This window comes from Hemiscyllium ocellatum, chromosome 11 (genome assembly GCF_020745735.1).
Source record: "Hemiscyllium ocellatum isolate sHemOce1 chromosome 11, sHemOce1.pat.X.cur, whole genome shotgun sequence".
Classification (NCBI taxonomy): Eukaryota; Metazoa; Chordata; class Chondrichthyes; order Orectolobiformes; family Hemiscylliidae; genus Hemiscyllium; species Hemiscyllium ocellatum.
The window spans coordinates 18,543,723-18,559,900 of NC_083411.1; the positions used below are offsets into that span (position 1 = coordinate 18,543,723).

The window sequence follows — 16,178 nt, forward strand, 5'->3', positions numbered from 1 at the left end:
TAAATTGTAGTTGCCATTTGTCAGTCCGAGCTTGGATATTGTCCAGATCTTGTTGCACTCAAACATTGACTGTTTCAGTGTCTGGCAAGTCACGAATTGTAGTGAACATTGTGCATTCATTTCTGACCTCATGATAGAGGGAATGTCATTAATGAATCAGCTGAAGATAGTTGGGCCTAGGACACCACCCTGAGGAATTCTTGCAGAGATGACTACTTCCAACGACCGGACTCATAAGACCATAAGACATGGGAGTGGAAGTAAGGCCATTCGGCCCATCGAGCCCACTCCGCCATTTAATCATGGCTGATGGGCATATCAACTCCACTTATCCGCATTATCCCCGAAGCCCTTAATTCCTTGTGATATCAAGAATTTATCGATCTCTGCCTTGAAGACATTTAGTGTCCCGGCCTCCACTGCACTCCGTGGCAATGAATTCCACAGGCCCACCACTCTCTGGCTGAAGAAATGTCTCCGCATTTCTGTTCTGAATTGGCCCCCTCTAATTCTAAGGCTGTGCCCGCGGGTCCTAGTCTCCCCGCCTAATGGAAACAATTTCTTAGCATCCACCCTTTTCAAGCCATGTATTCCAGATATGACTCGAACCTGAGGAGAGTTTGTCCCCGAGACCCATTGATTCCAGTTTTGAGAGGGCTCCTTGATGGCACACTCACTTGAACGGAGCCTTGAGGTCAAGGGCTGTCACACTCCCATTCCCTTTGGAATTCATCTCTTTTGTCCATGTTTGAACATAGGCTGTACTGAGTTCAGGAGTAGAGTGGGCCTGGTGGATCCCAAACTGGGCATTGCTGAGCACGTGCTGCTTGACGATGACAACTTCCTTCACCTTACTAATAGTTGAGAGTAGAGTGATGGGGTGGTAGTCGGCCGGGTTGGATTTGTCCTGCTTTTTATGTATAGGACAGACCTGGGCAATTATCCACATTATCAGGTAGATGCCAGTGTTGTAACTGCACTGGGAACAGCTTGGCCAGGGAAATGGCAAGTTCTGAAGTACAAGTCTTCAATACTATTGCTAGAATGTTGTCAAGGCCCATAGCCTTTGCAGTATCCAGTGCTTCCAACCATTTCTTGATATTGCATGGAGTGAGTTCAGTTGACTGAAGACAGTTATGTGTGATGCTGGGGATCACTGGAGAAGGTCCAGATGGATCATCCACTTGGTACTTTTGACTGAAGATTGCTAAGAATGCGTTAGCCTTATCCTTTGCTTTGATGTATTGGTCTCCCCCATCATTTGAGGATGGGGATAAATGTGGAACAACTCCTCCAGTGAGTTGTTTAATTGTCTACCAGCATTCATAACTTGCATGTTACTAGACTGACTCCTCAGTATGAAATGGCTTTCTGAAATTCAGGAGAATGGCCATATAATCCCTGGAACTTTGAAGACTGAGGTGTGATCTAATTGAAATATATAATGTTCTCAGAGGGAATAATTGAAAGAGTGGTTAGGTACTAAGACTAGCGAACATGTGAACTCAACATATGAAGACAGAAATGTAAGATTATTGGAGGTGGTTGAATCAAAATTGTTTGATTATTATGGGTGAGCAAGGGCTCAGGTTATTGAGTCCCAGTGGTGTATGGATTAATGTACAAAAGGAGCACTGACTTAATAAGGCAGGAAGTGGGGCAGCTTCTATATAAGGACATATGGAAAATAGGGGAAATAAGAGCACTGAGCCCCACGTCTTCACACACTGCTCTGACCCAGAAGGCTGTGGAGGCCAAGTCTCTGGATACTTTCAAGAAAGATTTGGATAGAGCTCTTAAGGATAGTGGAATCAAGGGTTATGGGGATATGGCAGGAACAGGATACTGATTGAGGATGATCAGCCGTGATCGTAATGAATGGTGATGCTGGCTTGAAGGGCAGAATGGCCTACTCCTGCACCTATTGTATATTGTCAAAGTATGGTGAACTGGGCAACAAACTGATCTCATTATTGCTAGTCCCCAATATTACATAAGGAGATTGGGTGTGAAAATTTGAATCCAATTAACAAGAGGAAGGGTGGATGCAGGTACAGTTACAACATTTAAAAAACATTAGGACGGGTACCTGAGAGGGAAAGGTTTAGAGGGATATGGGCCAAAAGCAGGCAAATGGGACAGGTTTATTTGGGAAACCTAGTCAGCATGGATGTTTAGGGCTGAAGAGTTCAGTGTAGAAACCAATCCTCTAGCTCTGTACATGAAACCCTGCACAAGGTACTGAATTTGAATTATTTTGCTGATCACACCTTTCCATTGAATAAATTATAGTATTAATTCTAGTATTTTAGTAGTTCATGGACCAGTTTATAACTGTTCATTCTTCAGTTTTTCTGTAACTGATGAGTGGTTGTGCAATGACAGCAGATGCTGATGGACCTGTACCACTGTGCTCTGATATTTTGTTCATGAAGCTTCATAGCACCATCCTCCTCCATCCCTAATCAAGACAACTGTGTGCTGCAATATTGCCTCTGTATTTTTCCTCTACCACCTAGACGTTGCTTCATGTTCCAAGGATAATTATTTTCTCCTGCTTTCTAGCTGCTCTGGATAAGGTTCCAGAACTGTATTCCAGGAGCCTATGCCATGATTCTTAGAGGACTCATTTGCCATCCTATTAACATGTACTGTATCTGTGGAGCAGCTCTCCATTGAAGTGAAGGACATTAGGCCGATCTTTTTCTTTTGCTTTTGCTTTGCCAGAAAATAAAGCCAAGTCTTCATTTTGTTTTCACGGTGTTAAGAGAAGAACATGAATGCAGATAATATGAAATTTAAAAAAAAAGTTACAACCTGTTTTGTTAAATAATTCAGAGCTGAAATCCAAATAGTGTGGAACATAGAAGGTTACAGCGGAGTACAGGCCCTTTGGGCCTCAATGTTGCGCCGACCTGTGAAACCAATCTCAGGCCCATCTAGCCTACACTATCATCCATATATTTATCCAATGACCATTTAAATGCCTTTAATGTTGGCAAGTCCACTGTTGAAACATTCAGTGGCTATTGGCGGATTAGAGAGTACTTTTAAACTTGTTCTTTCCTGTTCTCTTTCCTTTTGCAAGACTTAGAGAATATATATTATTTTTTTCACTTCCAACTATTTCAGGTTTGTCTCAATGTGCTGATTTTCTTTTCTACATTCACTTTACAACGGAGATCTGTTTGCTTAATCTTCAGAATAAGACTTCGATTGTGAACTCTGAACTTAGTTGCCACTTGCTTTTGTTACAGATTCAAAATTCCAGTAACATGCTCATTAAACCCTTGGAAGTTTTTAAGAAAGATCACATTGGCGTTGCAAAGGTAAGCATTTTAAAAATATTGTTAAATTTGCTGTTTGCGCAGCTTTCCAACATGCTAGATGTAGTCGTAGAGTCATATAGCATGGAAACCGATTCTTCAGTCCAACTCATCTGCACCAACCAGATATTCTGAACTGATGTAGTCCCATTTGCCAGCATTTGGCCCATATACCTCTAAACCCTTCCTATTCATGTACTCAGATGTTTTTTAAATGTTGTAATTGTACCAGCCTCCACCACCACCACCACTAGTAGCTAATTCCATACATACACCACCGCCTGCATGAAAAAGTTATCTCTCAAGTCCCTTTTAAATCTTTCCCTCTCTCACCTTTAACCAGTGCTGTCTAGTTGTGGATTCCCAAACCCTGGGAAAAAGATCTTGACTATTCACCCTATCCATACCCCTCAATAGGTCACCATGCAGCCTCCGATGCTCCAGGGAAAAAAGCCCCAGCCTATTCAGCCTCTCCCTATAGCTCAAACCCTCCCAACTCTGTGGCAGATGGTGAAATTTTGAACTTAATAAAACCTGGAATTTTAAAAGCTAGCTACTGCTGGTTTTGTTGTAAAAACTCACCTGGGTCATTTATGGAAGGAAATCTGTTTGACTTACCTGATCTGGCCTATGCGTGTCTGCAAACCAAGTTAATGCAAACTCTTGACTACCCTCTGGGAAATTAGGAGTGAGCAATAAATACTGACACACACACATCCATGAACAAGTATCAAAATAAAAAAGAGCTGACATTGTGTAGGTTTATGACAGCACTGCTCATTTTGAATACCTAAATAAATGGACATTGAGGTTTGAAATAACTCCCAAGGAGGCCGGTATCCTGTCACTAAGTGACCCTTTATTTACCTGTGTACAGTACATAAGCTGTGCTTAGCCAGCTGCAAGCCTTTCCCTCGTTTATATGTCAGCCAGGGCTCCCTGATTGGGACTGTTATCCTCAGCCAATCAGGGGACTGATTTGTTATTGCTATCCACCCAGCTCTCGTTCCAGTCATCACAAGGTAACAACTCCCTGTCATCTCAAAGGCCAAAGGATAGTCTGGTAATACTCTGTACTTCTGTTTTAAACAGAACACTGAGAGATACAGGGGAGTGCTATGGGTAACAGATGACATCCTGCACTGAATTTCCCCTCCTTCCATTCTGACGCATGGAGGTGTCCTGATTTGGAATAAAATCCAATGTTGACATTCCACTGCCCTTTGCGCTGATCTACCTTCAACATCTCTTTCTCTCTCTCTCGAGATAAGAAATGGAGTCAGACTACTAATTGGGAGGATCAGTTAAAGCCAACTGTATTCTGTTGTAACAATGGGCTGAATATACAATTAAACCATGAGAAATTTTGAGCTATCTCATATCCTTGTTTCTGAGTCAATGTTTAAGAAAACTGACCCCACACATTGGAACAATTTTTAGGAAAAATGTTCATGTATCTGTTGAAGCCAAGTTGTTAAATAATTACTCGTTTTTTTGTGAAAAAGGCTAGTGATCCATATAATTCATGTGTGTGAAACCCAAGGCTGAGAGTTGGGGGTGATGAACTCCTAATGTTCTCCATGGGAGTAGTGTTTCTGTGTGGGTGGGGAGAACCATCTGAGTGTTGTTTATCTAGTTTGGTTGAAGTTAGTGCAGATGATTCAGATTCTGAGGAGTGCTGTTTCTTTCCCCAGGAGTTTGGAGTGATTTGCTTACTCCGTTTAAGTGTGTCCTGGCAAACTGCCATGCCGTCGCAGCTGGTCGTCTAAACCAATGTGTTTGGATATTCTCTCGCTTTCTGTTCTGTTTATTGGTGGAATCTAGATATTGCTGTCCAATGCAGGCTTTTGCAAGAAGTTGACTTATAGGTGCCCCTCTCACCTCGACCTAGTTGAAGCACAATTGGTTTACTTCGGTTTCCTAAGTCTACTGACCAGTTGGGCAGAAGAGGGCAAAGGTAGCAGCTTGCCAATGGTGGAACAGACTGGGGTATTGTTTCTCTTAGAACAGAGGAGATTGAGCGGGATAATATTGAGGGCATAGAGTAGATAGAAAGAAATGTTTCCCCTTGAAGGAGGGATCAAGATAGAAGGTGTAGATTTAAAGTAAGGACAGAGAGTTTAGAGGAGATGAGGAAACATTTTTCACTTGAAGTATGGTAGGAATCTTGAATTCACTGCCTGTTAGAGTGGTAGAAATCTTCTGCATCTACTATGTATTTAGATGTACCAAGATAAATAAGGATATGGGCTGAGTGCTGGAAAATAGGATTAGAACAGTTAGGTTTGGCTAGCGTGGATGTGATGGGCCAAAGGGTCTTTTTCCATGCTGTAGCTCTCTGACTCTGTAGACCAAAAGCAATTCTAACAGGCAAGATCTGAAATAGGAAACTCTGTCTCTCCTTGCTACAACTTGCTTCATTGTACAAACAATGATGACGTGGTTCAGTTATTAAAATGTTTGAGGTATTGGTTCCTCTCGAGTTCTATCATTAGGAGTCCCGACTTTTGCTGAGTTGCTGAACCTTCAATTACTTCATGTCTGCCACTAGTTTGTAATTGTTTTAATTTTTATACAACTTGCATTTTGATAAATTTCCCGAATTGCGTTATATTATCGTATGACTTAAACTGTGTTTAGCCCAGTGTGTTCGCTTGCATTGGTTATGAACCATGCTGGGTGGGTGAAAACTTTGGCAGAAAGGGAAGTGTATGTTAGTAAACTGTGTTCCCCGCTGAATTGCTGCTGACCCTTCCTCTCACCATCTGATAAAAATGAATGTTACGCAGACCCTCGGGGCTGTTGCTCCATGAATAATCATAAATATTCATACCCCTTAACTTTCTAAACTGTGTTGTAGATACTAATGCAGAGCAGTGACTCTTTGTACTTTAAAGGCGGATGAAAGCTATCCACGTTGGTGCAAATTGCATCATCAGGCTGTCTAAAACATGTCTGAGTCCAATCCCATTGTCATCTGCTGTGTATGCATTAGGGAGACGGTAATCTCACCAGACAAGCATTCTAGAAGCCTTGGTTAATGCCCTTGCAATAAGGGTTTAAATCCCTTCACCACAGGTGGAATTTAAATTCCAGTTCATAAAATTGTGGAATATTGTTAAGAATTAGGGTCCATTAGGAAAGGAAATATACTGTACCTACTTTGCTGGACTCTGGACCCAAAGCAATACGTAGTCTCTCTAACTGACCTTTGGAATGGCCTAGCAAGCCTCTCCATTTATTACTCATATCTCATGGAAAAAATAGAAACTTTTTTTTAAACAAGCGCAGGAATAGGCCATTCACCCCTCCTGGCCTGCTCCGCCATTCAGTATGATCACGGCTGATTGGCCAAGTCTTAACTCTGTTCCTGCTTTCTTTGCTTACCCTTTAGGCCTAAGAACCAAATCTAATCCCTCCTCAGAAACGTGCAATGTTTTGGTTTTGACTGCTTCCTGCGGCAGAGCATTTCATGGGCTCACCACTGTCTGGGTGAAGAAATTTCTCCTTATCTCAGTCCTAAAGTAATTCTATCACACCTTTGGTTCTAGAATAAAAGTAAAAATAAGTTACTGAGCAAAAGCCAAATTTGACGCCCTGCTGATCCTACCCCTACAACTCCCTCCTTGGCTCAATCATTCCCATGTTAAAATTTCCCACTTCCATTGCTTGAGGGAATTTAATATGGGATACTGTGGATTGTGTGATTCAGTGTTGGATTGCATACTGGCTACTTATTAGGTCATTGCAGGAGGCAGTGTGGGAAGTAATCTTTTAGCTCAAATATAGGTTGTAATTGGATCATCACTTTCTGTAGATTATAATTGGATTTCCTTTTAAATCTCTCAGGAATTATGGATGAGCAAGAAATCCAACATCCATTAAACGTAACTTGTTCTAAAATCCTGGTTGTAGCACAAGACTGCAATCAAATTCAACAAATCAAAGTGACCAATTGCTATCAGTTAGTTCAAAACAAATCCAGCCATAAGACCAGGAAAAACCCAATGCTGGAAAGCTTTGGGAATCTTAGGCCCAAAAGGCTGGCCTAATTGCAACTATATAACCAATATCAATTGATGTGAAAACCCAACTGGTTCACTAATGTGAGGGAAGGAAATCAGTCTTCCTTACCTGGTCTGGCCCACATGTGACTCCAGATCCACAGCAATGTTGCTGACTCTTAGCTGCTCTCTGGACAATTGGGAATGGGCAAAAAATGCTGACCCAGTCAGCGACACTTGTATCCTGTGATAGTTTTATTTGGATCCAATCTGATTGTCCCTTTTCTCACAGCTCTGCAAATGTTTTCTTTTCAAGTAAATATCCAATTCTAATTTGTTTTTACACTAACTCCAAGATTCTTTCATGTGGTGAATTCCAGATTGTCATCAATTCACTGCAATATTTTTTTCAGAATAAACTGCTTGGATTCCTTTTACCTTTGATGTATGATCTTCCCGGCACTCTTTTTTTTCAATTAGTGAAAACAGTTTCCCCTTATTCGTTCTGATAAGTTAGCTCTCACTGAAATATTGAGCTGGATATTAACAGACCAGTGGGAAGGTGAGAGGGTTAGTAAGTTGGACATGTTGGGAGGGGAACCTGATGTTGCCCACATTCCCAGGATCGGTAAAAGCTGCTTAATCAGCAGTTTTGATGTTATAATAAACTGCCAGCAAAGTGTTTGGCATGGGGCCACTGCTGGTCTCTACTGATGTTTGACTGGCCTTGGGAGGGCCTGACCCCAGCAGCCCTTCCTGATGAAGGGCTTTTGCCTGAAACGTCGATTTCGCTGCTCGTTGGATGCTGCCTGAACTGCTGTGCTCTTCCAACACCACTAATCCAGAACCCAGCAGGCAAATGCTAGCAGCTTCCCAGCAGAGGGCAGCATTCTGCAGTTCCTTATTTTACAGTAGGGCTCCACTTGGAGACACAGGCTTTAGTAAAGTGACCACCTCCTAAGGGTGGAACTCAGGCCTGTGGAGGCCAGGTCATGATATATTGCTCAGGGGATCAAGGATTACGGTGGGGGAGTGGAGAGGAGGAGGAGGAGGCAGGAGAATGGGATTGAGAAACCTGTCAACCACGACTGAATGGTTTGGACTCAATGCGCCAAATGGCCTAATTCTGCTCCCATATCTTATGGTATTACTGTCTGTCCAGTTGGGCAGGTTTATGGGAAGGGCTGCACCCCCTGAGTCAGCTAAAGTCCCCAGATGGTAGGAGGATGATCTTTTTAATTGGCACAAAGAATGCTACAGTGTCCCTCTGCTGCCTCATGCTGCGTGGGACTTGCTTTCTATCTAAGTGGTGGGATACTGACCCATTACTGAACTCCTAGTGTTGTTGATTACAGTAAGATCTGTGACCATTTATTTCTCCCAAGTGCAATAACTCCTGAACTTGCATAACCTTCAATGAGAGATTCCCTATTCATTTTCAAAAAATTAATTACTTCAGTGATTTAGTGTTCCTCACTCCCAGTTAGCTCAGTATTCCATTGTGAACAGGTTTAAATCTGTTGTCTTTCCTTTACAGCCCCTTCTTTGGGTCAACACCCCCATTTTCTCCCCTTCACACCTCAGTCAACCTCCTCCTTCTACTTCACATCCCTCTTTGTAGTTTTTACCCCCTTACACCCGCCTTTTGAAGCCATCTACTCTCACTACTTGCAATCTCCTTCTCCCCTGAGTCCTTCTTGTAACCTCCTCCTCTCTTTTCTACTCTCCATTCCTCATCCTCCTCCCCCAAATCTTCTTCAGAAATACTCCTCAATCTGTCTCCAATGCCCTCCCACTCCTGTTGCCATCTTGGCTGATTTCCTCTTCATGGACCCCTTAGATCCAGCTAGAGGGCTCCACACCCTCACCTACCCCAGCATGAAATGGAACCTGGAGGAACAACTCCTCACTGCTTGCTTCTGTTGTATTCAGAAGTATGACTTTTGCTTGCACCCATGAGTGAATTGGGGATATTCAGAGGTGAACCTGCCTCACTGTATTGATCACCTCACTTTGAGTTGTTCTGTGGTTGGTAGAAGACTATGTATGTTTTCAAATCCTTCCAGGGCCTTGCCTGGAATCTCCAACAATCCCACAAACCTCCAATATCTACACTCCAGTAACAGGCCGGTTGACCCTGTTCTAATAGTGCCCATTGGTGGCTGTGACCTTAGTGGCTGTGGAATTCTATCTTTACACCGTTCTACACCTCCATCTCGCTTTGTCCCTACCTTATTTATGTCCAATATTTTTAACTGAGCGTTTGGTCCCCCAAGCCTAATCTCTCCTTAGGTGTCGTGTCTGGTTTTCTAACACACCTGCGAAGCATCTTGGGGAGTTCCTCATTATCTTTGTGGTGCTCCATAATTATACGTTGTCGCAGTGAATGGGACAGCCACCAGTTTGTTCCCTTGGGTCTGCTGGCAAGCATCAAGTCTGTAATTGTAATGGCAATAATGTAGTTGTACAGCGCTCATGTAATTGTCAGTTTTGGCATTGAGAAAGTCACTGGGGAAACCTTTTACTGGGGCCCTGAGCCAAAATAAAGTTAGAATGAAATGGGCCATGTCTTGTTGTCTAGGTTACAAGGATGTTGATGAAGATCTGCCATTTTCAAGTGACCCAACCAAATTGCTGTAAATAGGCTTTCTGCGAGTCAGTTGGAGGTCAGATGGTTGGAGAGAGAGACTTCAGCATCTGCAGTCCTCACTTTCTCCGAGACAGAGACTGGCCATATCTGAAAATATCTGGCCCCAGGTCAGGTGAAACCAGCATTCCCTCTATTTTTTTTGAAAAAGAAATCTTATCCCTGACTGTTGTTTTGATTGTGAGATCTGATATCTGAAACTGGCATCTGTCTCAGTGATTGTGACGCACCGTTTATTAGTGTGCGGTGACTTGTGGTGAACTGGATGGTCTATAATTCATTCAGGCAATCTGCCTTCCTTTGTTCTGTGTGTTATTGCTTTAATGTACCGCTACACTGCAGCCAATTCATTCCCGGATAACAGCTGCCGTTCTGAGTCTGGAGGGAGAGAATTGATTTGATTAGCCTCCTGTAACTGAACAGTATGGACTGCAGTTGATTTAAAACGCTGCTTTGATTGCTACCAAAAAATTTGTTAATTTTGCCCTGTTTGTTTTTTCCTCCGTTTCCCTTCCAGCTTTGCTCTCTGCCAGGTGCTGATCACCAATGCTAGGGTGTATCAGCATAGCCTCATGGTTATGTGTCATTGTGACAGCCAAAACAGTTCAGGGTTGCCGGGGTGTCTATTCGTGAGTGTTAACGTTGACTAGCCAGTTGTTGGGAACTGAAATCCTCTGCCTGAAATAGTTACAATTACAACTTTCAAAGCAGTTCTGGATAAATACTTGAACGGAAAATTTCCAAGGCTTGAAGTACAGATGTGGGACTAATCTAACCATTACACCTTGATGTTTGATGGCATTACCTATGTTGAATGCCATAATATCAAAATTCCAGGGGGTTAACCTTGACCAGAAACTGAACAGGACGAACCATATAACAACGATAACGATAGGAGTAGGTTAGAGACCAGGAATACTGCAGCCAGAACTCACTGTTTAATCACCAAAGGGTGTCCACCGTTTACAAAGCACAAATCAGGCATGTATGGAATACTCCCCATTTGCCTGGATGGGTGCAGCTCCAACAACACTCAAAGCTTGACACCATCCAGGACAAAGCCAGCTGCTTAATGGGTATCTCATTCAACACCTTAAACAGTTACTCCCTCCAAGACTCTTGCCGTCATATGTACCATCTGCACAATGCACTGCGGTCACTCACTAAGACTGCTTTGACACTGATGTGAATTTGCCAACAGCAGGGTATTTTACCTGATGCAGTAATGCTAATATACTCTCCCTTGACACAAACAAGGTGTGGATATGATGGTATTTGAAGAATCCAATAGCTTTTCAATACAGGTAGCTATTAAATGCAAACGTCACATTCACAGGCTGTGTGGAGCCTAACATTAACAGATGTGGATGCTTCAAGTAATCCCATGTGGAAGATTGAGTAGGTGACCTTTATACCCTCGGGTCACTTGCAGTTCTGCAGTGATGAGCATGTGTCTTAACAGCATACTTGCTTGGAGACACATTGCAGCAGGCAACACCTTCAAAACCTGCGACCTCGACCACCCTGAAAGATTTGGGCCTATCTTGCTATTCTTTCATTGTCGCTGGGTCAAAATCCAACATTTGTTTTTGTTATATTGAGTAATTCTTGGGTTTTAAATCTGCCTTTAGTCTTTCTGGCTTACCAAGGGACAAAAAAGTAAAAACAACATGATTGGTTCACAAGAGAAAACGTTGGAGAAGTTCATTGCTGAACTCGCGATTGTTTGAGATGGGTTTTGGTTTAAGTTGACCAATTATTTTTTCGGAGAGAGGTTGGCGTGAAAAGAAGAGTGACACCTTCCTCGTTGTAAGGAGGCTCCAAAGTGCAGTGGTGTAGGAAACTTGGCAGCCTGTCAGTACACAGCAAGCTTCCACAAACAGAGCTCGGATAATTACCAGAAAGTATGCTTTAGTAATGTTTGTTGAGGGTGAACATCATTGATTTTCTTTGGAATAACGACAATCCTTTCCATCCAGCTGAAAGGATACTGAAGGTTTGAAAGGAGAAGAGAGATAGGAGAGTGAGTGGAATCCTATTGCCTGACCTTTTTTCTACTTGCAGGAAAAAAAGAAAAAATTTGAAAAAGAAAGTGAGAAGTTCTACTCTGCACTTGACCGACACCTGGGTCTTTCCTCAAAGAAGAAGGAATCCCAGCTTCAGGAGGTAATGGTCTTTTTTTTCCCCCCCCCCCCACTAATGCAGCTCTCCTTCCCTGGCACTGCCAGTCCCTCTTGCTTCCCCTTTAGGGTGTAAGTTTACTCGCTGAACTACAGGTTTGATATCCAGATGTTTCATTATCTGGCTAGGTAGCATCATCAGTGGCGACCTCCAAGTGTCTCCTGCTTTCTATTTATACGTTTGTCCTGGATGGGGTTTCTGGGGTTTGTGGTGATGCTTCCCCTTTATAGTTTCAGTAAGAAAGGAGAGTGAGGAAATTGAGCTAATGCCTAGAGGGACATTGATAAGTTGGCTAAATGGACAGACACCTGGCAGATGAATTTCAATGCACAGAAAAATGACTTAATGCATTTTGGTAGAAGGACATGGAAATGGAAAGACAATAAAGGCTAGATGGCCCAACTTTGAGGGGAGTGCAGGAGCAGAGGGAACTCGGGGGTTCAACTGTATAATTCTCTGAAGGTGGTCAGCCACGTTGAAACGGTTATTAAGAAAGCTTACAGGGTCCTTAGGTCTATAAATAGAGGCACTGAGTATAAATGTAAGGAAGTGATGCTACACTTCTACAAATCATTGGTTAGACCTCATTTGGAGTATTGTATTTAGTTCTGGGCACCTTAAGGAAAGATTTTAAAGTCCTGGGTAGAACTCAATGGAATTTACAAGAACGATATCAGAAATGAGGAATCTTACTTATAAGCTAAGAATAGAGCAATCAGGCTATTCTTATAGCAGAGAAGATTAAGAGGTGGAAGTGGATTATGGCACAGTGGCTCAGTGGTTAGCACTGCTGCCTCACAGCACCAGGGTCCCAGGTTCGATTCTAGCCTCTGGTGACTGTGTGAAAACTCCACGTAGATATTCTCCCTGTGTCTGCGTGGTGGGTTTCCTTCGGGTGCTCTGGTTTCCTCCCACAGTCCAAAGATGTGCAGGTTAGGTGAATTGGCCATGCTAAATTGTCTGTAGTGTTAGGTGCATTAGTCAGAGGGAAATGGGTCTGGCTGGGTTACTCTTCAGAGGGTCAGTATGGACTTGTTGGGCCGAAGGGCCTGTTTCCACACTGTAGGGAATCTAATCAGGTGACCTTATTGACAGGTTCAAAATTATGAACAATTTTGACAGAGTAAAGGAGAAGATTTTGTTTCCACTAGTTGGTGTATCGGTGAGTAGGGGTCACTATTTCAAGACTGTCAGGAAGAGAGCAAAGAGTGAGATGAGGAGAAACCTCTTTACTCAGTGGTTCGGATTTGGAATGCATTGTCTGGGAGAGGGGTGAAAGTGGATTACATAGCACTTTCCAAAAGGCAGCTGGATTTATATTTGAAAGGGATATATTTCGAGGGCTATGGAGATAAGGCTTGAGAATGAAACTAGCTGGGAAACTTTCTCTGAGGACCTAGTACAGACATTATGGGTTGAATGGCCTCTTTCTGAACTTTTGAGTTTCTAAGATTCTGTAAGTGAATTGGGCAAAAGAGGATTTGGCACTGTGTATGCAGAATACATTGGCAGGTAAAGCACAAGAAATTTATCCTTTACTATCAGAGGTGATTTCTTGGGATTATGACACAGTGAAGAAAGCTAAATTGGCTGCATACAATTTACTGCCAAAGGCATATAAGTAATGGTTCTGGAATTTAAGAAAACTGCCTGAATAAATCTGTAATAAACTCCGAGGTAAGTGAGGTAATTTTCACTGAATAAAAATATTAGAGGTGAAAACACATTCGAAATTTAGAGTAATTTATTCTTTCTCTTTTCTTCCCTCCACCCCCCCCCCCCCCCCCCCCCCCCCCCCACACACACACACACACACTCTCCCTCTCTCATAATGTGGAATTTAAAATCTCATTGCCTTTTTGTGTTGAGAACTCATGTTGAAGATTAAAGTGTAGCAACTACTACTGTAAGATTCTATACACTGAGTGGAAGTCCATTTTGTTGCCTGGAGTACATTTATAACAGAGAACATAGCTTGTGTTGTGTTCCCCACCTTTTTATCAAATTTTTGTTACAGTTGTATAATATTTTGCTTCTTCAGATGTGCCAACTGCCTGCACCCTACAATTTTAAAGCACGTGGCGTTATCAACATATCACTGACTGCACAATTTATATGAATGGTGTGGGTGGGGATCAGGAACTTGTCATATCAACATCTGCTTTTCTAAATTGTGTGGGAGGATGAAATATGTGAATGATGCTGAGATGTCTCTGTATGATTTGGATAAGCTGAGGGAGGGGGCAATGGTAGTTGAAGTATAAAATGGATAAATTAGGGCCACTAATGGCCAGGCAATAAACACTGGCCCAGCCAGTGATGTCTGCTCCTCATGAGTGAATTTAAAAAAAGAACAGATTATCTATTTGGTTTTAAAAAAAATGAAGGTAGATCATTTAGGACAGAGATGAGGAGAAACTTCCTCACCCAGAGAGTGGTGGCTGTGTGGAATGCTCTGCCCCAGAGGGCAGTGGAGGCCCAGTCTCTGGATTCATTTAAGAAAGAGTTGGATAGAGTTCTCAAGGATAAGTGGAATCAAGAGTTATGGAGAAAAGGCAGGAACAGGATATGATTAAGGATGATCAGCCATGATCATATTGAATGGTGGTGCAGGCTTGAAGGGCAGAATGGCCTACTCCTGCACCTATTGTCTATTATTATCTGAATGGCCATCGATTTGGGAGAGGGGAAAGTGCAATGAGAGCTGTGTCCTTGTACACCAGTTGCTGAAAGTAAGCATGCAGGTACGACAGGCAGTGAAGAAGGAAAATTGTATATTACACTTCATAGAGGTAGGAGTACAGGAGTAGAGATGTCTTGCTGCAACTGTACATCTGGAGTATTATGTGCAGTTTTAGTGTCATTTCCTGAGGAACGCCGTTTTGGCTATGGAGGGAGTGCAATGAAGTTTTACCAGACTGATGGCAGGACTGATGTATAAAGAGAGACTGGATCCATTAGGATTATGTTTACTGGAGTTTGGAAGAATGTCAAGGAATCTTTCAGAAAGCTACATAATTCTAACAGGACTAGACTGGGTAACCACAGGAACGGATGTTCCCCATGAGTCCAGAAAGAGTGTGAAAAGCAGGAACATGGTACTGAGTTGGCTGATCAGCCATGATCATATTGAATGGTGGAGCAGGCTGGAAGGGCCGAATGGCCTACCCTCTTCCTATGTTTCTATGACTCTTCGGGTTGGGCAATGAATACTGATCCAGCCAGTGACACTGCATCCTCTAACTGAATAAATAAAACTGGAACACTTGGAACACATGCTGAAGTTTTATGAAAAGAACAATAGGCAGCCAGTCTACTGTGTTCCCTTTAAGTTTCTTCCTGGCTGTGCATGGCAGTGATGTATGAATTCAGAGGCTAGTGCTTTGAGCAGTAGGCCTCGGAGTGGCTGAGTTCCTAGCTTTAGAGAGAACATGTCCTCTTAGCGGAGGACATACGTGGAGTAGAATGAAAGTTCTGATAAACGCATGACAACAGATTTTTAAAAGAAAATTATTTCATCAAAGTTTTTATTGCAATAATGTTTTAAAAACACTTCACTCCACTCTGAAATGCTGATGATTGTCGCTGCTTCTAGCTGTGATGGAGCAGCTAGCTGTGCTTTCCACATTCTGTTCACAGAATCTGATAAATCCTTCTTTGCTTAAATCCAGGCCGATGTGCAGGTTGATAAAGAGAGGCAGAACTTCTACGAGGCGTCCTTGGAGTACGTGTACAAAATTCAGGAGGTTCATGAGAGGAAGAAGTTTGAAGTGGTTGAGCCAGTAAGTTCTTAAAGCTTTGGTTTTAATTCAGTCTAACTGAAAATGTCCTACCCTTTTCTCTCCTGATAGCGCTGGTTCAAGCTCTGGTCAAGTCAGAGTTATAGTCCTAGAGATGTACAGCATCGAAACAGACCCTTTGGTCCAACCTGTCCATGCCGACCAGATATCCAAACCCAATATAGTCCCGCCTGCCAGCACCCAGCCCATATCCCTCCAAACCCTTCCTATTCATATACCC

The 16,178-nt window shown here is 42.7% G+C and overlaps 1 protein-coding gene across 2 annotated transcripts in view; it reads left to right on the forward strand.

Annotated features, from left to right (window-relative positions):
- Positions 1 to 16,178, forward strand: part of LOC132820375 (oligophrenin-1-like) — a 210,197-nt gene that overhangs the window by 86,126 nt on the left and 107,893 nt on the right. For both annotated transcript variants that reach the window (XM_060832441.1, XM_060832442.1), the window contains exons 4-6: positions 3,258 to 3,329; positions 12,042 to 12,143; positions 15,830 to 15,940. In XM_060832441.1, coding sequence (XP_060688424.1) covers positions 3,258 to 3,329; positions 12,042 to 12,143; positions 15,830 to 15,940 — 285 coding nt within the window. The remainder of the gene's footprint in view (positions 1 to 3,257; positions 3,330 to 12,041; positions 12,144 to 15,829; positions 15,941 to 16,178) is intronic.